Genomic DNA, 24,830 nt, shown 5'->3' on the forward strand with positions numbered 1-24,830 from the left:
ATTTGGAAATTCAAAATAAATATTAGGGTTTTCTTTTGTTCTGCCAACTGTCTGGTAACCCTCCCAGATGACTAATCCCTGCTAAGTGGCCACTTGCTGACAACACCTCAGCCTTCCAGAGCTGAGAGGCCACAGGCAGGCAGAGCCGTCAACTCCAGTTAGGACTAGAAATTGACCTCTGGTGGAATGAGAAGAGGCAAAACTGGTGTTAAGTCAAAATTGGCTTAGGAAACCCAAAGTACATTTTTATAAAGTTACATTTGTATTACAGCCATTAGAAATCGGATTTCAATATTAAATCATACTTGTAAAAGTTGAAAATAACTTTGAATAACTCCTGTGGTTTGATGGTGGACAGAGACAACCTGATTTATAAACCACAAAGCAACTGCAACACACTGTTAGATAGTTTGAGGATGGCCCCATCTGGGGAAACAAAAATCACTCCTAGCAGGGACCCACCCTTCTGGTATTATTCATAATGGGACAGGTGTGGCCTAGTGAACTTCCCTATCTGATTCGACAAATGGGAAAAATAAAGCATATTGTAGTGAGTAAAAGATTGAGATCACCCATTGTGGCCGTTTTACAATGTGGTAAAAGTTGTGTCCTTTACTAGATGGCGCAAGGGTGGTTGCAACTAAATGGGAGACTTGTTTATAAATAAGCAGTGTGCAGTGGGGCTGGGGCAGTTCCTGCATTATAGAAAGTTAGTGTAGTATTGGGGCAGGAAACAGACAGAATCCGGGTCGGAGTAAAAATCAGAACAATGTTTATTCTGACGTTACTCAAAAAGGTGGTTAGATGCTAATCATTGCACATCTGAAATCAAAGAAGTCCGGAAACATCATATCATGTGTAAGTCATATGGAGGGTGCCAACCTGGTGCAGAAACCCAACCACCACGGGTTTCGAGAATGCACAAAAACCATAGGCGGTAACAGACACCACCTATGTTGTGTGCTGTATGGAACAATATGCAAAACCTAGAAAGAGCAACCAGGGCACTCCATGATAGGTAAATTTATAACAGATACTTTAGTCCTTAGCGTTGCAAAGTGTGAACAAATATACAGAGATTGTTTACATGGACTCTTACTATCGAGTATGCGTGAGTTCGGTGACAGCCAACACGTGTTTCGTCCTCACGGACTTCTTCAAGGCTGTAAACAAAGACAGATTGGAACTCTTTACAAAGAGATTTTTACACTACCAGCCGGTAGGTACATACTCAAGGGTGTCAGTTTAAGAATCTTTGGCGTGCACAGAAAGCCAGAAAAGAGATACCCACTATGTTCCGATGTGGCAACCAAAATGAAATCACTCTGGAAGAAGTGCCTATGTGTACAGGAAGGAGGTGAGAAGGAAAAAGTCAATAGTAATGTGTGGGAGAGTAACTAGCCACCACAAGAGAATAGAGTGTGGTGAAAGGGGTGCTTGTACATACCAAGCAAAAGGAAAAATATGTGAATACGAGTGTGCATACTCTGTACAGATGTGAGACAAGAATCGTGCCCGTGGAGATCTTATAATACCTTGAAAAGTCAATATATTCGGGTAACAAGGTGTTTCTGTATAAAATTCATATGTACAGCAATATCTGTGGAGGGAATCCAGAAAGAAAATAGCGCACCTTTAATACGAATAATCGATCTAGCGGTGCTGCACTAGTGCTGCAGTGAGGAGAACAAGAACAAAAACCTACCAGGAAATCTATGAGTTAAGTATCCAGGTAAGAGAGGGTCCCTAGTCATACAGGGACAATTAGTACTTTCCAGGGCAGCGGGACTGCCCCGTAGAATGTATCCGTAGTCCAGGATACACACTCCGTCAGTGGTCTATGTAGACCCCGTCTGTGAAACAGAACAGAGAGACAGAGAAAAGAAAAAAAAACACAAAAAAACTCCAAAAAAACCATATGAAATAAATGGAAATGCCCATGAGTAGTAACTTCAGTAAATGGGATACGGTCGGGCCCTAGATTTAGTCGTGTTGGACAAATACCGAGAGGGAAGAGCTATACACTAGGTTAAAAGATTCCCGGACGGAATGTATTACGCGCCTAGGACAAAGATCGATGCTAACATACGCATCTGGTCAGGCGATGAGAATGCCCAGTACTGAAATTTAAATGCGAGTAACCAGGAGTATGTGAAAAATGTCCTGACATGGCCCAGAGCTTATATTTACAAAAATTGCGGCTTAAATCCAGTAAAACATTCAGCGGAAATGGCCGTTTGAGTAATGGTGATTGACCCCATATGTACGAGCATATTTACAGCCTGATAACGCTAGAGCAAGGAATAATAAATAAATACAAAACACTCGCCCTGGTAGCGCCTCCCGCTAGCCAAATATACGCTTGGATAGGCAAAAGCTATATGAAGGCAGACGGCGTTTCATCTTACCAGTGATTCCCCAGGATCCGGGAGTCAAAGAAACCTCGTGCGTGTGCCGGGTCACAGCGTGTGATAACGCTGCCGAGTGCGATGAGCCAACTAAAACTGTAGGGTGCAAGCGTGTAAATAGGCGCATTTCAAAAATAAAGGAAGGACTAGGTCTCAGATTAAATAGAGCAGGAGTTAAGAAAATAACCGCAATGTGTGGTACTCCACGGGCGCCGTGTTGTGTGTACTAGTGAAAGTATCCGACATGCCGATCACACCCCGTTGCTCGTGTTGGAACTAAACAAATCACCACATGCTACAATTGAATGAGGCCATAGTACGTGACTTGAGGCAACAAAAATAGACAATGGTATGAAGGAGAGCCCAATTCACAGAGTTGTTTCATGCACGATAGTTATGAAAGGTTCTTTTTGAAAGAATAGAATTGACTGTGAGGTGCATAGACAGCAACAGTATTTTACACAATGTATAGGTGAACGAGAATAAACAAAACACAGGTCGTTTAAGTACATAGATTAAGATTGATTGTACATGTACATTTCGTCGGCGTATCGCCTGTTTACAATCGAACAAATGTTAGCACAACAGACAAAGATTTGATGTTGCCAAACAGGGCGTAGTATATGGCACATGAAGAACTTATAAGAATGTTATGGAGAGATAATAGTAATGGAACTACAATAGATAAAATATAGAAATACAAAAAAGGGAGAAAGTTAAACATGAGCATCTCTGGCATTGGCTCCCCTACGGAAAAATTGTCGGAATACATAGACATCTTCCTCCAGCCTTTTGTCCAGAACTTACCTTCGTACATTAGGGACACAAAAGACTTACTGTGCAAAATCACTGACTATGTATGGACGGAAGGGCATTTTTTAGTTACTTTGGATGTTACTTCACTGTATACAAGCATACCGAGAATAGAGGGTCTTACTGCCATCCAACATTATCTCGACACCAGGGATGCCTCCCTATTAAACCATACAAACGTGATTGTGGATTTGATAAATTTGGTCCTAGACAACAAAATTTTCTTGCACAATGGATGTTGGTATCGACAGGTACAGGGAGTAGCCATGGGGGCCAAATTTTCTCCATCATATGCCAACCTGTATATGGGGTATCTAGAAAAAATACATGTGTGGCACTCGTGCCCGCCACCCCTCTCACAACACATTTTGTATTGGGGTAGATACATCGACGACATCTTAGTCTTTTGGTCAGGCGATGCACCCTCACTTGTACTCTTCACTGAACATCTGAACAACAATACCTTCAATATCAAATTTATTCATGAGGCCAGCCAATCTTCCATCAGTTTCTTGGATCTCACTATCTATATTGAAAACGGCAAAATTTGTACCAAGTTGTTCAGAAAACCCACAGCATGCAATGCTGTTCTGCATGCGACTAGCTCGCATCCAAAGCCCCAAATCAATGCTATTCCATATGGGGAGGCTACCAGGATCCGCCGTAACTGTAGTGAGGAACAGATTTTCCAAGAAGAATTACACAAAGCCGTCAACAAGATCTCAAAAATCAAACGAACTAACCTACTTACTAACACCAAGAAAAAGAATACACGGGAATGCATCTCTCTGGTTATTAAACACAGTGCACTGAGCTCCCATGTCTACAAAACTATACGCAAACATTGGCCACTACTACTAACAGACGATACATTAAATAATGGTCTGACTATAAACCCCAGTATCATCTACAAGAAGGGTACCACCTTACGGGACCAATTATGTCACAGCTTTCTACCACCTGTGAATAGGGATACTTGGCTGCCTAGACCGCCAGTTGGCACCTACAAATGTGGACATTGTAACATCTGTAATTATATCAAAGACAAGACAGTAAGTTTTCAGTACAACACCCAAATCACATACAAACTTAAACATTTTATTAATTGTAACACTAGTTTTGTGGTGTATTGCATTGTTTGCATATGTGGGCTCATATATGTTGGAAGCACCATCAGACCTTTAAAAGAGAGAATTCAAGAACATTTGAGAGCCATTCGGTCATCTAACATTAATTATCCCTTCGCAACTCACTACAATGAGACCCATGGGCATAGAGAAGTTTTGGATATCCATATCCATGGGATTGACTCTCTCAATAGGATGCCTCGAGGAGGCAACCGCACATTGGCTCTAAGACGCCTTGAGAGCAGGTGGATCATTAAACTGCGAGCGGTGGAACAAGGCCTCAATATACATAAGGACCTACATGTATTTCTCTAATCGAGATGGCCTTGCCCTTTTCCGCATTATGCACTCACTTTGAGATCGTTGTCTCTTTCTGTCTGAAATACATGACATTCTGTGACGTATTTTCCTCTCGCAGCCCCCTACGATTGAGTACTAAACGACGAACAGTCACTTATCAAGCTACTCGTATGTTAATGAGTTGCTGCTCATGTTTAACTTTCTCCCTTTTTTGTATTTCTACATTTTATCTATTTTTGTTCCATTACTATTATCTCTCCATAACATTCTTATAAGTTCTTCATGTGCCATATACTACGCCCTGTTTGGCAACATCAAATCTTTGTCTGTTGTGCTAACATTTGTTCGATTGTAAACAGGCGATACGCCGACGAAATGTACATGTACAATCAATCTTAATCTATGTACTTAAATGACCTGTGTTTTGTTTATTCTCGTTCACCTATACATTGTGTAAAATACTGTTGCTGTCTATGCACCTCACAGTCCATTCTATTCTTTCAAAAAGAACCTTTCATAACTATCGTGCATGAAACAACTCTGTGAATTGGGCTCTCCTTCATACCATTGTCTATTTTTGATGCCTCAAGTCACGTACTATGGCCTCATTCAATTGTAGCATGTGGTGATTTGTTTTGTTCCAACACGAGCAACGGGGTGTGATCGGCATGTCGGATACTTTCACTAGTACACACAACATGGCGCCCGTGGAGTACCACACATTGCGGTTATTTTCTTAACCCCTGCTCTATTTAATCTGAGACCTAGTCCTTCCTTTATTTTTGAAATGCGCGTATTTACACGCTTGCACCCTACAGTTTTAGTTGGCTCATCGCACTCGGCAGCGTTATCACACGCTGTGACCCGGCACACGCACCGAGGTTTCTTTGACTCCCGGATCCTGGGGAATCACTGGTAAGATGAAACGCCGTCTGCCTTCATATAGCTTTTGCCTATCCAAGCGTATATTTGGCTAGCGGGAGGCGCTACCAGGGAGACCGTTTTGTATTTATTTATTATTCCTTGCTCTAGCGTTATCAGGCTGTAAATATGCTCGTACATATGGGGTCAATCACCATTACTCAAACAGCCATTTCCGCTGAATGTTTTACTGGATTTAAGCCGCAATTTTTGTAAATATAAGCTCTGGGCCATGTCAGGACATTTTTCACATACTCCTGGTTACTCGCATTTAAATTTCAGTACTGGGCATTCTCATCGTCTGACCAGATGCGTACGTTAGCATCGATCTGTGTCCTTGGCGCGTAATACATTCCGTCCGGGAATCTTTTAACCTAGTGTATAGCTCTTCCCTCTCGGTATTTGTCTAACCCGACTAAATCTAGGGCCCGACCATATCCCATTTACTGAAGTTACTACTCATGGGCATTTCCATTTATTTCATATGGTTTTTTTTGTGTTTTTTTCTTTTCTCTGTCTCTCTGTTCTGTTTCACAGACGGGGTCTACTTAGACCACTGACGGAGTGTGTATCCTGGACTACGGATACATTCTACGGGGCAGTCCCGCTGCCCTGGAAAGTACCAATTGTCCCTGTATGACTATGGACCCTCTCCTACCTGGATACTTAACTCATAGATTTCCTGGTAGGTTTTTGTTCTTGTTCTCCTCACTGCAGCACTAGTGCAGCACCACTAGATCGATCATTCGTATTAAAGGTGCGCTATTTTCTTTCTGGATTCCCTCCACAGATATTGCTGTACATATGAATTTTATACAGAAACACCTTGTTACCCGAATATATTGACTTTTCAAGGTATTATAAGATCTCCACGGGCACGATTCTTGTCTCACATCTTTACAGAGTATGCACACTCGTATTCACATATTTTTCCTTTTGCTTGGTATGTACAAGCACCCCTTTCACCACACTCTATTCTCTTGTGGTGGCTGGTTACTCTCCCACACATTACTATTGACTTTTTCCTTCTCACCTCCTTCCTGTACACATAGGCACTTCTTCCAGAGTGATTTCATTTTGGTTGCCACATCGGAACATAATGGGTATCTCTTTTCTAGCTTTCTGTGCACGCCAAAGATTCTTAAACTGACACCCTTGAGTATGTACCTACCGGCTGGTAGTGTAAAAAATCTCTTTGTAAAGAGTTCCAATCTGTCTTTGTTTACAGCCTTGAAGAAGTCCGTGAGGACGAAACACGTGTTGGCTGTCACCGAACTCACGCATACTCGATTGTTTACATGGACTCTTACTATCTCTGTATATTTGTTCACACTTTGCAACGCTAAGGATTAAAGTATCTGTTATAAATTTACCTATCATGGAGTGCCCTGGTTGCTCTTTCTAGGTTTTGCATATTGTTCCATACAGCACACAACATAGCTGGAGTCTGTTACCGCCTATGTTTTTGTGCATTCTCGAAACCCGTGGTGGTTGGGTTTCTGCACCAGGTTGGCACCCTCCATATGATTTACACATGATATGATGTTTCCGGACTTCTTTGATTTCAGATGTGCAATGATTAGCATCTAACCACCTTTTTGAGTAACGTTGATTAATTGCAAGTAGATGCTGTTTGCACTCTGTCACATTTGAACTCTATATACAACAGTTGACTACATATTTTCTCGTTTTGTGTTCTTTGCATTTACATGTTTGCTCTATACATACTATAACTGTAACTGTATATGTTGAATAATGGAGAACTTTGATGATAATAGAGATACCCTGTTCAGAGAATTATTCCAAGCCAATGCCCAGACCAATGCACCCAGTACATCTAATCCCACACATGAGGGCCTTAGAATGAAGTTCATTAAACTCGAACGTCTAAGGAAACAAGAACTCTCACGTTGGTGGGATTATACGATCTTACAAAAATACATGGAGAATAACCAAATTCCGAGGGGTCTGAGGGTCATTTTATTTCCATCTTTTGACGACCTTAGCCCCGACTTGCTCAAGGAATGGGAACAACTGTTGGTCACTTCATCATATGGCATGATGGACATACTCATTCGTGATGCCAAGGCCAAGCGCGACATACTTTTACAGGACATTGCATTATTAGAAAAAGAGATCAATGATATAGATTCACCTGACACCAAAACTAAAAACTTTAGCATTCTGAAGGAGGTCCTACAAAAACATCAAGTATACATTAAGGATAAGAAAGCACGTAAACTTAGGAGAGATGAAAATGATTACAAGAATGGGAGGGTTTTTACCTTCGCACGCAAGTACGATAACTTAAAATTGGACAGTAATAGGGAAACCCCAATCACCAAGGCGAACCTTTCCTCCTCTAATCTTATGACTAGTGACACAGACATTTCTATCATCTCAAGTGGGACCAGCGAAGATACTAGGGACCACACACCCCTACCTTCCTCCACACATAGATCACCTTTTTAATTGGAACTGGAGAGGTTCCGGAAAGGCCAAAAACAACTCCAGAGGAGGGAAGTAACAAACACAAGCCCATCAGACGGGGGAAGCACAAGCACAAACAGACGACCAGAGGGCGTTGCCACGCGTTCGACAACTCGCAACACACACCAATGATGGACAAATTTGGTTCTTTGAATGACACTCTCGATACCATCTTGAATGTTAATTTATCCTCCACAACTCTTAATACTGACCAAACCAATTTGCTTAAGAAAGGTCTAGGGTTTTTACCTACGATACTTCCAGATTTCACGCAACTTCACATTAGTCTGTTCAAATTTATTCGTAAATGCAAAATCTATAAATACTTTTATGATGTACACATCCCAGCTCGGCCTACTACTGCCCTGTACCACACTCCCAGCACAATGACCATCAAAGATGTCAAGGACATTCAAACCTTGATTTCAACAGAACACAATGAGGGACCCCTACTACCTCTCACTGAGATTCTGACAGATCTTAACATAGACTTTAATGCCAGGTCCCTCAGTGGTCTGAAGACAACATCTAAGTTCACTCCTGTAATACCCAGGGACTATGCAATTGATTCATTTTGCAGTAAGGTTACCAGTGATCTCTACTATATGGAGGAACAATATTTGTTAGGACGTAAATCCATTCATGAACACAATATCACCTTTGCCGAAAAACAAGCCTTACTGTCACTTGGTATGCGCAATGATATAGTTATCAAAGAGGCGGACAAGGGTGGGAACATTGTGATTATGGATAGAGCGGATTACATATCCGAACTGGATCGCCAATTGTCAGATGGTACTGCATACCGCAAACTTACTTACAACCCCATGCCGGAAGTCAACAGTGGCATCTTACAGAAACTACAAACATTTCTTAATCTCGATTTGATATCGGACATGGAATACAAGTACCTATATAACAATACACCTACCTCACCATGTATCTACATTCTACCAAAGATACATAAATCTGGTCTATTTCCCCCGGGTAGACCGATCATCTCTGGCATTGGCTCCCCTACGGAAAAATTGTCGGAATACATAGACATCTTCCTCCAGCCTTTTGTCCAGAACTTACCTTCGTACATTAGGGACACAAAAGACTTACTGTGCAAAATCACTGACTATGTATGGACGAAAGGGCATTTTTTAGTTACTTTGGATGTTACTTCACTGTATACAAGCATTCCGAGAATAGAGGGTCTTACTGCCATCCAACATTATCTCAACACTAGGGATGCTTCCTTATTAAACCATACAAACGTGATTGTGGATTTGATAAATTTGGTCCTAGACAACAACATTTTCTTGCACAATGGATGTTGGTATCGACAGGTACAGGGAGTAGCCATGGGGGCCAAATTTTCTCCATCATATGCCAACCTGTATATGGGGTATCTAGAAAAAATACATGTGTGGCACTCGTGCCCGCCACCCCTCTCACAACACATTTTGTATTGGGGTAGATACATCGACGACATCTTAGTCTTTTGGTCAGGCGATGCACCCTCACTTGTACTCTTCACTGAACATCTGAACAACAATACCTTCAATATCAAATTTACTCATGAGGCCAGCCAATCTTCCATCAATTTCTTGGATCTCACTATCTATATTGAAAACGGCAAAATTTGTACCAAGTTGTTCAGAAAACCCACAGCATGCAATGCTGTTCTGCATGCGACTAGCTCGCATCCAAAGCCCCAAATCAATGCTATTCCACATGGGGAGGCTACCAGGATCCGCCGTAACTGTAGTGAGGAACAGATTTTCCAAGAAGAATTACACAACATGGAATTACGTTTCAGACATAGAGGCTACCACCCACAGACCCTCAAAAAAAGCCGTCAACAAGATCTAAAAAATCAAACGTCCTAACCTACTTACTAACACCAAGAAAAAGAATACACGGGAATGCATCTCTCTGGTTATTAAACACAGTGCACTGAGCTCCCATGTCTACAAAACTATACGCAAACATTGGCCACTACTACTAACAGACGATACATTAAAAAATGGTCTGACTATAAACCCCAGTATCATCTACAAGAAGGGTATCACCTTACGGGACCAATTATGTCACAGCTTTCTACCACCTGTGAATAGGGATACTTGGCTGCCTAGACCGCCAGTTGGCACCTACAAATGTGGACATTGTAACATCTGTAATTATATCAAAGACAAGACAGTAAGTTTTCAGTACAACACCCAAATCACATACAAACTTAAACATTTTATTAATTGTAACACTAGTTTTGTGGTGTATTGCATTGTTTGCATATGTGGGCTCATATATGTTGGAAGCACCATCAGACCTTTAAAAGAGAAAATTCTAGAACATTTGAGAGCCATTCGGTCATCTAACATTAATTATCCCTTCGCGACTCACTACAATGAGACCCATGGGCATAGAGAAGTTTTGGATATCCATATCCATGGGATTGACTCTCTCAATAGGATGCCTCGAGGAGGCAACCGCACATTGGCTCTAAGACGTCTTGAGAGCAGGTGGATCATTAAACTGCGAGCAGTGGAACAAGGCCTCAATATACATAAGGACCTACATGTATTCCTCTAATCGAGATGGCCTTGCCCTTTTCCGCATTATGCACTCACTTTGAGATCGTTGTCTCTTTCTGTCTGAAATACATGACATTCTGTGACGTATTTTCCTCTCGCAGCCCCCTACGATTGAGTACTAAACGACGAACAGTCACTTATCAAGCTACTCGTATGTTAGTGAGTTGCTGCTCATGTTTAACTTTCTCCCTTTTTAGTAATTCTACATTTTATCTATTTTTGTTCCATTACTATTATCTCTCCATAACATTCTTATAAGTTCTTCATGTGCCATATACTACGCCCTGTTTGGCAACATCAAATCTTTGTCTGTTGTGCTAACTTTTGTTCGATTGTAAACAGGTGATACGCCGACGAAATGTACATGTACAATCAATCTTAATCTATGTACTTAAACGACCTGTGTTTTGTTTATTCTCGTTCACCTATACATTGTGTAAAATACTGTTGCTGTCTATGCACCTCACAGTCCATTCTATTCTTTCAAAAAGAACCTTTCATAACTATCGTGCATGAAACAACTCTGTGAATTGGGCTCTCCTTCATACCATTGTCTATTTTTGTTGCCTCAAGTCACGTACCATGGCCTCATTCAATTGTAGCATGTGGTGATTTGTTTAGTTCCAACACGAGCAACGGGGTGTGATCGGCATGTCGGATACTTTCACTAGTACACACAACATGGCGCCCGTGGAGTACCACACATTGAGGTTATTTTCTTAACCCCTGCTCTATTTAATCTGAGACCTAAGTCCTTCCTTTATTTTTTAAATGCGCGTATTTACAAGCTTGCACCCTACAGTTTTAGTTGGCTCATCGCACTCAGCAGCGTTATCACACGCTGTGACCCGGCACACGCACCGAGGTTTCTTTGACTCCCGGAACCTGGGGAATCACTGGTAAGATGAAACGCCGTCTGCCTTCATATAGCTTTTGCCTATCCAAGCGTATATTTGGCTAGCGGGAGGCGCTACCAGGGAGAGCGTTTTGTATTTATTTATTATTCCTTGCTCTAGCGTTATCAGGCTGTAAATATGCTCATACATATGGGGTCAATCACCATTACTCAAACGGCCATTTCCGCTGAATGTTTTACTGGATTTAAGCCGCAATTTTTGTAAATATAAGCTCTGGGCCATGTCAGGACATTTTTCACATACTCCTGGTTACTCGCATTTAAATTTCAGTACTGGGCATGCTCATCGCCTGACCAGATGCGTACGTTAGCATCGATCTGTGTCCTCGGCGCGTAATACATTCCGTCCGGGAATCTTTTAACCTAGTGTATAGCTCTTCCCTCTCGGTATTTGTCTAACACGACTAAATCTAGGGCCCGACCGTATCCCATTTACTGAAGTTACTACTCATGGGCATTTCCATTTATTTCATATGGTTTCTTTTGTGTTTTTTTCTTTTCTCTGTCTCTCTGTTCTGTTTCACAAACGGGGTCTACTTAGACCACTGACGGAGTGTGTATCCTGGACTACGGATACATTCTACGGGGCAGTCCCGCTGCCCTGGAAAGTACAAATTGTCCCTGTATGACTAGGGACCCTCTCTTACCTGGATACTTAACTCATAGATTTCCTGGTAGGTTTTTGTTCTTGTTCTCCTCACTGCAGCCCTAGTGCAGCACCACTAGATCGATTATTCGTATTAAAGGTGCGCTATTTTCTTTCTGGATTCCCTCCACAGATATTGCTGTACATATGAATTTTATACAGAAACACCTTGTTACCCGAATATATTGACTTTTCAAGGTATTATAAGATCTCCACGGGCACGATTCTTGTCTCATATCTTTACAGAGTATGCACACTCGTATTCACATATTTTTCCTTTTGCTTGGTATGTACAAGCACCCCTTTCACCACACTCTATTCTCTTGTGGTGGCTGGTTACTCTCCCACACATTACTATTGACTTTTTCCTTCTCACCTCCTTCCTGTACACATAGGCACTTCTTCCAGAGTGATTTCATTTTGGTTGCAACATCGGAACATAATGGGTATTTCTTTTCTGGCTTTCTGTGCACGCCAAAGATTCTTAAACTGACACCCTTGAGTATGTACCTACCGGCTGGTAGTGTAAAAATCTCTTTGTAAAGAGTTCCAATCTGTCTTTGTTTACAGTCTTGAAGAAGTCCGTGAGGACGAAACACGTGTTGGCTGTCACCGAACTCATGCATGCTCGATTGTTTACATGGACTCTTACTATCTCTGTATATTTGTTCATACTTTGCAACGCTAAGGATTAAAGTATCTGTTATAAATTTACCTATCATGGAGTGCCCTGGTTGCTCTTTCTAGGTTTTGCATAATGTTTATTCTGAAATCATATATATATATATAACGAACTCACGACCGAAGCCTCCGATCAGCTCTCTGTCCACAGATAACTGACACTGTGGAACGAAGAGTCCATCGAACGCTCTGAAGAGAGTTCCAAATTACATCAAACACTTCCGAAAAATGCTTTTTCCACATTTAAGCACGCTACATCACCCTCTTCCCTTAACAAAACAACAAACAAAAATAAAAACAAACTTATAGGAAAAATATAATAAAGAGAAAAATACATTCACGGCTAATACAGCATACTGTAAAAATCAATACATCACAAAACTTTGCTGGCAATTCGAGTGGTCTAGATCTTCTAAAGCACTCACAACGCAGACTTGTATTTTCCTCAATGGTACTAGTGTAGGATGGTGTACAAGATTCCCCATGATCCATTTGTCCTGTGCTGCCAACCCTTTCTGGTTGTGTGGTATGCAAACAAACGTCAGTGGAGATCATAGAATCGTCTTCCTCATTATTATGACACGTTTTGAAATAAAATTTCAGCTTGTGTTTTGGAAATTGGTACTACACTATCCTTATTCCACCACCCTTTATTTTTTAACAAAACTGCTGCTTTGCTTGTTTTAATCACTCTTACAGGTATTGTAAATTTTAATTTACCCTTCCTTACTTTGTTAGGTTTTCTGATCAGAACCCAATCATTAACATGTATATGAACTTCAAGTGTACTGTGTTTAGCATCATAATACTCCTTTTACTTGGACTGATTGGACAAGACCTCTCGAAATTTGCTCCCATGAAGAATGTCTGTTTCTGAATTTGTTTCTGTGTTTTTATTAAGCCAGCTAGGCAACAGATTTGTCTTCACTTCTCTACCCCGTAACTACGAAATGTAGTTACTTCAGTGGTAGAGAGGTGTAGTCACATACGCCCACACCTTTCCCTTCAAAAATTCATTGACATCAACATTTGAAGTAAGCGCTGTTTGAACAACCTTCTTCAAAAAACGATTGACTCTCTCAACTAACGCATTTGATGATGGACTGTACAGTGCTACCTGCAAATGAACAATGTCATGTTCATACATGAAATTGTTCATTTCATTCGATACAAAGTGCGTTCTGTTATCTGTAACAATGTATTTGGGATTTCCTTCAACTAAAAATATGTTTTCTAGGAACCCAATAGCAGATTTAGTACAAGGTCTTTCCACAAACTCAAAATATATCAATTTTGAGAAATAATCCACCGAAACAATTAAATATTTCTGTTCACTAGGTAATAGATGGAAAGGCCCTGAAAAATCCATTGCTACTGTGTTCCAAGGACCTTCTGGAAGAGAAACCGGTAACAAAGGTTTATGTGTGGATTTCCAATGCTTGTCAGAAACAATGCACTGTGGACATTTTTCTATTAAGAATGAAACAGATTTATCCAAACCTGGCCACCAAAAATACTGTTTAGGTTTCTTAGACGTAGATGGAATGCCTAGATGCCCAGCATGTGCTAACTCTGAGATGTGCACGTAAAGAAAAAGGAGGTATAAATAAAACTGTTGCATGTGCATATTTGATTCTCAGACGATAATTCCAAAGACACCTGTGCAAAACACCTCAATTCATGTGATTGTGACTTTGTAGATGGCCACCCAGCTTTGATGTACTGAACTACTATTGCAAATACTCATCTTGCAGAGTAGCTGTCAACCAATCCTTCTCCGAGATCGCACCTTTGCACACAGCAATAGTGCTAGAGATAACACACTCCTCATCTTCAACCATCCTCCCATCTTTCTCATCTAAGGGTAACCTCGACAAACAATCTGCACAATAATTTCCCCCCCCTTGAAGATATTTGATACTGAAATTATACTCTTGGAGTTTAGACAACAATCTAATAAGATGTGCAGAGGATTTGCCAAGGCCATTCCCACTCAACAAATAAACAAGTGGTTTATGTTCCGTATGCAAATCAAAAGACATTCCCCAAACATATGTTTTAAACTTTTCTACTGCCCACACACAAGCTAAGGCCTCGCTCTCTATTGTACTATAATTTGCTTCAGCTTCTGATAGTGTTCTAGAAGCAAAAGCTACCGTATTCTCCATGCCTCGTAACCACTGTCCAAACACTGCTCCTATTCCCTTGAGACTTGCATCAACCGTAATAAAGATTTTCCTTCTGGCTCAAATGGTTGTTGAGAAGGAGCTGATATAACTAACTCTTTAAAGGCTTGATTTACCTGTTCAGACCAAATGAATTTGGCTCCTTTTTTTTTTATAAGAGAGCGTAAAGGCTATACTAATAAGCTGTAACCTGGGATGGACCTTGCATAATATTCACAAAGACCCAAAAAAGATTTGAGTGAATCCTTGTCAGTGGGTGGTGGTGATGCGTCGACTATAGCTTTACATTACCAGCTTTAGGTTTAATTCCCAATTCCGAAATTGTATGCCCCAAGTGTTCTATGTCTTTGGTCATAAACTTGCATTTATCTATCTTGACTATCATCCCATGTTGGGCCAATATGCTCAAAGCTTTTTCCAGCACAACTACGTGTTCATCTTTAGTTTTAGTAAAAACAAGAATATCATCTTGAAAAGTTTGAACTTGTTTCATCTCACTAAACAAATCGTCCATTAACTTTTGAAAAACGCTTGCTGCTGAAGCAAGGCCAAAAGGTAATCTTAAATATTTATAAGCCCCAAAAGGTGTAACAAACGTCGTCAAAGACTGAGAATCTGGTATAAGTGTTATCTGATGATAAGCTGAATGTAAATCTATTGTTGTGAAATATTTGGTGTCTCCTACATTAGCTAACATCTCTTGAATGTGAGTCAATGGATGACAATCCACTACTATATTTGATTAAGTGATCTAAGGTCCACACCAAGTCTCAAGTCACAAAACGTTTTCTTTGTTATAACGATAGGTGACACCCTTTCGGATGAATCAGTGGTTGCAATTACACCCTCCTCTGTTAATTTCTGCAAAAGATTCTTCAAATCACTTCTCACACTCAAAAGGTACTGGTCTTACTTTCTGCACAACTGGAACAGCTCCTTTTTTTAAGTTTATTATAATGCTCAAACCCTTCTACTCCACCTATAGTATCCATAAATACTTTTGGAAATTTCTGTGCCATCAACTGTTTAACAGTTTCCTCACTTTCAATATTTAAAATTGGCATTTCACAGAGTACTACTGATTCCTTATGGCCAGGATGCAGATATAGACCCAACTTTGCTAAATTTCTCCACACCACAATGTCCCTTCCTCTAACAGCCATGTAAATCTTGGTATTGATTATTCTACCAAGGCATTCAAGGTGAGAAATAAAATAACCTAATAAATCTGCATCTTGTTCTCCAAAGCCTTCAGACTTATATCAGCCGGTATCAACTTTGTATCCAGTTTGTAAAAAGTACAGTCAGCCAGACTAGTTACAGGAGCACCAGAATCTGCCATCACTGTAATTCTTTTACCATCAATAGTCACTTGACAAAAAGGTCCTTTTACTTTCATCAATACTTAAAAGACCTTCTTCTTTTGAGTCTATTGTCAACAGCACATTTGAAAACGTATTCCTGCAGTCTTGCAAATTCTCTTCCTCATTAGGTAAGCTGACACCGTTGATTTTCGTTTTGTTGAAAACTCCTACTGATGCCCTACATACAGACTGAAAATGGCCCATTTTATGACATTGATTACATTTCCTTCCTTGTGCCGGACACGATGAAGAACTTCCTATGTGATTCCTGGATCCAGATCAATAACAGGTGTTGCCGCCTTTCCGGAATTTGTTCTCCTTACTTAAAACACATATAGAAGAAGCTTCATTTGAAATACAATTAATAGGAGAAAAACTGCTCTGATTTAAATGCTCTTCTCCATGGTTTGACATCACTTGAGTAGTATCAATAGACCTCTCAATACTTTTTGCTATGTCTATAGTCTCCATAAAAGATGGATTTATGTAAGTCAAACGTCTTTCCTGTATCTTCTTTGAAAAACTATTGAAAACAAATTGATCCCTCATGTATATGTCCACCCTATTTTCAAATTCACACTTAGATGCTAGTGCTCTCAGTGTGGCAATATATTCCTCCACAGTCTCATCACAGGATTGCTTGCAGGTGAAAAGATTATCTCTCTCCAAAAGAACACTGAATACAGTTTGCACATGCGCGCCTTCGCTTCCAAATATACATTCTAAGGTGTGTTCTCATTAGTTGGTGCAGACATAACCGGAAGATTATCAAAAACTCTTTGTCCAGCTACACCCAAATGATTGAAGAGCAAAGCCATCTTACTGACTGGCGAATACTCACGTGCGTCAATAGCGGTGATGTAATTTTCGAATATGCGTAACCATTCTTTCCATTTGATGTCAGGTTTACCGTGTTTTTGCAAAAATGGTGGTGGTTGAATTACTCCCTGTGATGTTGCCATAGGAACAATTAGTAAAAATTAAAGCCAAGTAATACCAAATATATTTATATGTGAATATCTGCAAAATATGCTTTACTTTGTATATGTCAAATGCTGCAGTAAAGATAGACTGATCAATTTTTGTAATGTATCCAGGTATTCTCATTAAAATGTGACAATTAGAACGGAAAACATCATTTTTGTTGTTTTTTTAATATATGTAAAATCTCTGCTCACAATGGCCCCCCAAATCCAAAGAGCTGATGAATGGCCAAAAACGAAATGACGAAATCACGTCGGTTTTCACTTTTAAATAAGACGTCCCAATCTAAAACGGCCTCCAAAACCAAAGAGCTGACGAAACATATCCTTGTCTCCTCTATGGCGTTCCCACAATGCAATGCGCGTACAGATCAGCGCGCATGCAGCTTCAAGAGTGCAACCTGCGCATTCAAAACTATGCACGCACCGCATCAGAGGTGCAGCCATGGAAAAACAACAAAACTCAATATTGCGCCGCACATCGCAAGCCACATCTCACCACACAAACTTGATGCCAACGCCGCGAAGGTAAGTCTGTTTTTTTTTCCCTTCCTCTTAAAATTTTCTTCATTGGCGAGTTTGTCAATGTCACCCCACTCCTGGTACCAGATGTAGTATTGGGGCACGAAACAGACAGAATCGAGATCGGAGTAATATACAGAACGAGGTTTATTCTGAAGTCGTATTTACAACAAACTCACAACCGAAGCCTCCGATCAGCTCTACCTCCACAGACAACTAACACTGTGGAACGAAGATTCCATCGAACGCTCTGAAGAGAGTTCCAAATTACATCAGACACTTCCGAAAAATGTTTTTCCCACATTTAAGCACGCTACAGTTAGTTTACATGGTTTGCATGATTTGGAGCCCTTTCCCTGAGAGCACCCTGGAACATGCTGCAATACATCGGATGCTAAACTTAGCTAGGGGTAGAAAACTAAATAACACACTTACACACGACACTAGTGACTGACGAGTGAAAAAGATGCATAGGGCAAAAGACTGTACGAGTGAAATTTTCCAGAGGAGTTGACAACTGCAGAAAGGAATACAATACGCGAACAAGTTAAACATATATCCCCCAACGCTAGGCTTAAATTGTTACTGTTTCATTTCCTTCACAGGACATACCCGACACCGAGGAAACTTGCTATGATCTACCCTGAAAGGCCCGCTCCGTGTGGCAGGTGTGGAGAATATACAGCTGAAGTTTTGTTTGCACAAGACATTGGTTTGCTCGTTGATTTTGGGGAAGTGGCAAGTCACAGCAGACAACACATAGTGTCAAAATAGAAACAAAATAAAATGAAACTCAGAATAATGACATTGGGAACTCTGCTAATGGGGCATATGACTGCTTTACACTTGTTGGCTCCTAAGGCACCAGCAGTGACTAACTGGAAGGATTTATTGGAAAGAGCATTGGCTAATGAGCAGCACATAAAAGTCACTCAGAGAGATGACAAGATCACGGAAAATCTGTCTGCCTGGGGCAAGATGCTCTCTAGGACTGTGGAACCTCCGAACAACAGGATGACTTGAAACTGAACATGTGGGGGACTGGAAGACCAAGTCTAATGTGGGCGGCTGATGTCTAGGCTGAACAGGTATTGTTGACTAGGGAGCCGGCCTGCCCGCAGTTGCTGTAATATAGGATTCATTTTTCCTGAAATAGATGCAGTTTTGGTCTCTCAATGTAGTGATATTTATTATCTGTGACAACTTTTTTTTTTTTTTAGCAATTTCCCAAGCAAAGTTGCTAGCTATTTTAATCACACTCTGGCCTGTCTAGGATAAATGAAGCTGAAAGTACACAGTGATACAGTTTTTTAGCTTTGGGTAAATGTGAGGGTACCTATACCAAATATATTGTCTAGCACTTTTTTAAATGCGTTTTGTATGCTATAGCAGCACATATATGCTTGATTGCAGAGTAGGTAAATATGAGACCATGACGTAGCTTGCGAGATGGGGTAAGAAGCATACATGCCAACATTTGCAAACCAGCTGGCGGGAGATTTTTGATAAGCGATCACTGTCAGGAGAGTATTTCCCACATTACTACTTATTGAAGTGGAAATACTTTCATGCAGGAGAAAGCGAAATTTAAAGCCACTGTTGCTTTAAAAAATATATATATCAGGAGTCCCCCGCTTGAATCGGGTCACTTTAAATGTATGAAGAAGGCGTGTCTTAGGTTCAGAGGTTGCAGATGGGAGTGCCTTGGGAGTAGGGTGACCACCCGTCTGTAAATTTCACGGACTGTCCGTAATTTCGCCCTGCTGTCCGTTGTCCGTGATGAAAGATTTAACGGACGACATCTGTCCGTAATTTTAGCCTTTCACCTAAAGGGCAACGGAGGCAGGGCGAAATTACGGGCAGAGGAGTTTCCCCAGCTGGGCTGGAAGGCAGGGGCTCTCCTGTGCTCTGAGGGAGGGAGGGGCAGACAGATAAGAATCAGACCTTCTTGCCAGGGGGGCTCCTTCCCTAAAGACATGCAAATGTGCGCAGCTGGTAAATCTGCAAATACAAAGGGGCTTGAAAACCTGCATTGACTTTACTAAAAGGAGTCGCTTGAAGTTTTCTGGTGGCAAAGTTATTTCTTTTAGAGCGGTATTGTAATGGTGTTCCAAGGTGAGCTGTGGAGTGTGTGGTTATAATGGAGTGTTATACATTTTTTTAGTACTAAGTATAAACTGTATATTATTCAAATCTGTATTTAAGAAGCACTTTTTTTTTATCTAACCGAAATGTATTTGCGCATTTTGTAGCAGCCTTTATTATGATGTAATTCTAATTTTCACAGTTCTTTCAGGTACCTCAGTACCTCATAGCACTAACAAACATTGGCAAAGCCAATAGGTCTCATCTACGAAAGTTATTGGCTTTGTTTTAGCCATTAGCCATGTTATACACCAGAGTACCTGCTGTTCAGCATGGCTTAAAGTTAGTGGCATAATTGTGTGGAGTGGAGTAGAGTGGCATAGGAGCAGTGGCTTAGAGCCCAGTGGTACAAAGTACAGTGCAGTGGGGTACAGTGCAGTTGTTTAGAGTGCGTTAGCGTAGAGTGTAGTCGTTTAGAGTGCAGTGGCATAGAGCGGCGTGGGACAGAGTAGAGTGGCATAGAGTGCAGTGGAGTAGAGTGGCATACAATGGAGTAGAAGAGAGAGCAGTAGTGTAGAGTGGTGCAGTTGCATAGATTGTAGAGTACACTCATGTTGCAGGGAGTGTAGTGGCATAGTGTAGAGTGGTGCAGAGTAGAGCAAAGTGCTGTGGAGTGATGCAGTGTATAGTGGCATAGAATGCAGTAGTACATAGTACATTGGTGTATAGTACAGTGGTGGAGAGTGCAACGCTGCAGAGTAGAGTGTCAGTGCAGTGATGTGGAGTAGAGTGGCACAGAGAGCAGTGGCGTAGAGTACAGTGGTACAGAGTAGAGGGCAGTGGCGTACAGTGCAGTTGTTTAGAGTGCATTGGTGCAGAGTGCAGTGGCATAGAGTGGCACAGGGCAGAGTTACATAGAGTGCAGTGGAGTAGTGTGGCATACAATAGAGTGACAGAGAGTGCAGTAATACAGAGTAGTGCAGTGTCATAGAGTGCAGAGTAGACTCATGTGGCATAGAGTGCAGTGGTGTAGAGTAGATTATAGTGCCTAGAGTGCAGTGGCATAGACTAGAGTGGTGTAGAGTTGCAGAGATGCAGCGTAGAGTGTCAGTGCAGTGGTGTAGAGTGGTACAGAGAACAGTGGCATAGAGTACAGAGGTGCAGAGTAAAGGGCAGTGGCATACAGTGCAGCTGTTTAGAGTGCACTGGTGTAGAGTGCAGTTGCATAGAGTGGCATTGGGCAGAGTAGAGTGGCATAGAATGCAGTGGAATAGAGTATATTGGTGCAGAGTGCAGTAGTACAGAGCAGAGTGGTGTAGAGTATAGTGGCGGCCAGTGCAGTGTTGCAGAGTGTCAGCTTGCAGTGGTGTAGAGTGCATTGAACTAGAGTGCAGTGGTCAGAGTGGTATAGAGTACAGTGGTGTAGAATAGATTGTTTCACAGTAGAGAGCAGTGGCAAAGAGTAGAGAGGTGCAGGGTAGAGTGCAGTGGCATAGAATGCAATGGCACAGAGTGCAGTGGCGTAAAGTAGATTATTTCACAGTAGAGTGAGGTGGCCTAGAGTGGAGAGGTACAGGGTAGAGTGGATTTGCATAAAGTGGCACAGAGTGTGATGGCATAGAGTAAAGTGGTATAGAGTGCTGTGGCATAGAGTGCAGAGGTGCAGAGTAGATTTTAGTGATGTACAGTGCATTGATGTAGAGTGCAGGGGCATAGAGTTGAGTGTTACAGAGTAAAGTGCACTAGCATGGAGTCTATTAGCTTAGAGTGCAGTGGCGTACAGTGCAGTGTTGCAGAGTGGCAGAGAGTGGAGTTGTGCAGCTGAATAGAAGCATTCTAAGTCCAGAAGACATAATCCACCCGCAGTCACAGTTAGCTTTACAGTGGAAAGAGCTCCAGATGGCGCCGCAGTGACCAAATCAGATGTGTGGCCTGTCTGAAGAAGGATGACCAGGGGAAGGTTTGCAAAATAATACTATCATTGGGGTAGCACACCATCTTCGCTAGTGCCACATGGCCTCTACAGAAAGCAGAAGAGAACACCAAAAAGCAAACTGGGCTTGGAGGGACCGTTCGCTCTGCCGAGATTTTCATCCTGGAAATCAGTGTAAGAATGGTAGATATTAATCATTAGGTATCAAAGGGTAACTGGTTCCCAGTTCAATCTGAGATCCAATTGTATATAAAGGCAAAAAAAGTGCCATATGTTAAAGAAACACTAATAACATTTTAAAATTTGTAAATTTTGTTTGTGCAACTTACATACCAAATATTTTGAAAATACTATGTGTACCTGACACTTAGGGATAACCCAGATCTCTAGTTTGGCTTTTGCTCAATTTCAAAACCATATAAAGCCATGGACAAGGCGGGCAATTGCCTTGCACAACCTTGCAAGGGGTCTGGCCCCTGCTCACCCTTCAAAAGCACTAACAGCGGACCATTGCACCAGAAGAGTTTGCCAAGGTAGATGGGTATTGCTTGTTCAACCACTTGACAGTGCCCCTTCTGTTTCGCTCCTGTATGCAGAGACAACTCCCCAGGTACCCAATACCTTCCAATAGTCTTGGTGGACCCATCTTGTCTGATTTTAGGAATTGTCCCACCTTGTTCTTCTCTTCTTTATTTATCCAGTTTTTAGCAACAACCCTTTGAATTACTTGCCGTGGATCTCCAATTTGCTCTCAATTTCATCCTCCTCTTTTATTATTTTTGATTGGTAGTCCGGGCTCCCATTTCTGAGATAAATATAGAGTCCCAGGCATACACTCTAGTGCAGTGAGACTACAGAAAAGTTATGGGTACATCACATCCTGACATTAGGTGTGAGACTGTCGCCCACACCATCTGCCCTGCCTCTTTTAAAAAAAATAAGGTTGAAAGTCCATGGGTGGTTGGGGTAAGCCAGATGTTTTTGTTCAATTTGTTTAAACTAGCATAACGTTAATTACCTTAATGTTTCCCAAACTGTTTGCCAGGGGTTTTAAAATGTTCAGAAACATTCAAAATGTTGCTGTTACTTTCTCTTCAGGAAAGATCGGGTAGATTTGGGTAGGGGTGATGGCCTTGCCGCAGTACTGAAGGGCATTAATTTACTACTGAACAAGGACGTAATGTGACACCTGAATGTAGCATACCAGGAGGCAATCACAAAAAGACCACAGTGAATAAATAGTGCTATATTAAAAAAAGAGTGAATAAATACACTGACAACATAGTGAGGCATGGCCTCTCTTAGGTGTGTCTGTAAAACTGGCGTTTTTTCTTGAATTTTTGTCCTGAATTTTGACCCTTTGTCCTGAATTTTTGTCCTGAATTTTGACCCTTTGTCCTGAATTTTTTACAGTCCTGTCCAGAATTTGCCTCAATGCCAGGTGGTCACCCTACTTGGGAGTGAAGTGGCTTGCCACCTGCTCTTCTGATTCCTGCAGAAGCCATAGTTTTGTGGGTGTTAATCTGGGCTCGAAAAGCTAGTTGCAAAAAGCTGGCAAAGGCATTCTCTTTTTGTTTTGTTGTTTGCTGCAAGGACAGCATAGGGTAGCGTAAATATTTTGCCTTGGACATGCAGGTTGTGCCTTTGCCGTGCTCTGCAATGGGTATTTAGTATTTCTTGGCAACATGTCAGGGGCTCCTTTTCACGAACCTCCAAAGAACGCTCCGCCTCAACCGTGCCTCTATGCTGTGCTATTGAAATAAACCCCAAACACTCAGCTTGAATCGCTTTTTTGACTGTTTACAAGAAAATTGTTTCCAAGTAAAAAAAAAAAAAGCATTTGTGCTGATCCAGTCAAGGTATATTCTTTGAATTCTGGGGCGAGTAGTACTGTTGTATCATGGTCTAAACAAGGTTACAAGTGCCACAACTCAAAGAAAAAACTGGACTGGGGCAATACATCACGCAGGGTCCTGGGAAACCTTTCAAGGCTGCATTAGGTCTAGACAGTGGACATCTTGAGGCATCAGCTTGGTTTCTCTCGATGTCCCATATAGGTAGTTCATTGTGTCATTTCTTTTTATTTGCATTCTAGCAGTACTTTAAATGGGATGGTACTGTCCAGTAATGAGTACCTGTATTGCTTGAATTTTAAAGTGAAAGTACCTGAATTTCTCAGCACTGCTGCAACACATTTAATGGGAGAGTACGGGCACTTCTCGGGAGCAAGCAGGTAATCTTAAGTAGTGAGTTCCTGCACTTCTGTATTTCTATTTAAAACAGTGCATTCTAGTACTTGTAATGTTTTCGCGATCTGCTGTGTAACTGGGAGGCAAATGTGAGCCCTAAACAAAAATCAAATTAGACCCAAAACGGCATGTTCCAGAATGCAAGCAAATAGAACTACTGATTCCAATTAAGTGTATCCATTGACTCGTGAAATCATCACCCCAGTGGCACACCCGAAATATGCACACAGAAAACGTGGCAGGTATGAAACAGCGAAAGCAATACATTTTGCCCTTAGCAGTCCTGCAGCAAATTTTGTCCGAGATGGAACAACTCACATATTGCAAATGCCTCACCAGAGTAAGAGTTTAGCGAGACCGTCCAACGAACGCTTAGTCCCGTGAGCACAGCCAGCACCAACCAGCTCCAACTGTCCATTCTGCTCAAAGCTAAATTCATTGGCCACTACTTAGAAGCACTATCGGCAAATCTAGCCGTAATTCCGCTGTTTGTGATCAGCAAACATTTATCCATATAGTGAATACTTCCGGGTCACGTGACAGCAATGGGTGAATACATTTTGGTAGGAGAGTTGGAAGAAAGTCTGGGAATTTGTACAACGGCCTAGGATTGGAGAGTTGTCAGCT

The 24,830-nt window shown here is 41.4% G+C and overlaps 1 protein-coding gene across 2 annotated transcripts in view; it reads right to left on the minus strand.

Moving 5' to 3' along the window:
* ALG6 (ALG6 alpha-1,3-glucosyltransferase) overlaps positions 1–24,752 on the minus strand; it is a 184,353-nt gene extending 159,601 nt beyond the window's left edge. The window contains exons 1-2 of one of the 2 annotated variants that reach the window (XM_069232525.1): positions 24,540–24,752; positions 1,100–1,163 (exon numbers count right to left, since the gene is read on the minus strand). Coding sequence is in view for 1 of the 2 variants with exons in the window: in XM_069232524.1 (XP_069088625.1) it covers positions 24,540–24,642 (103 nt within the window). In the remaining variant the exon portion in view is untranslated. The remainder of the gene's footprint in view (positions 1–1,099; positions 1,164–24,539) is intronic. The other variant, XM_069232524.1, reaches the window with a different exon arrangement.
* Positions 24,753–24,830: the final 78 nt, after the last annotated feature.

This window comes from Pleurodeles waltl, chromosome 4_2, assembly GCF_031143425.1.
Source record: "Pleurodeles waltl isolate 20211129_DDA chromosome 4_2, aPleWal1.hap1.20221129, whole genome shotgun sequence".
Classification (NCBI taxonomy): domain Eukaryota; kingdom Metazoa; phylum Chordata; class Amphibia; order Caudata; family Salamandridae; genus Pleurodeles; species Pleurodeles waltl.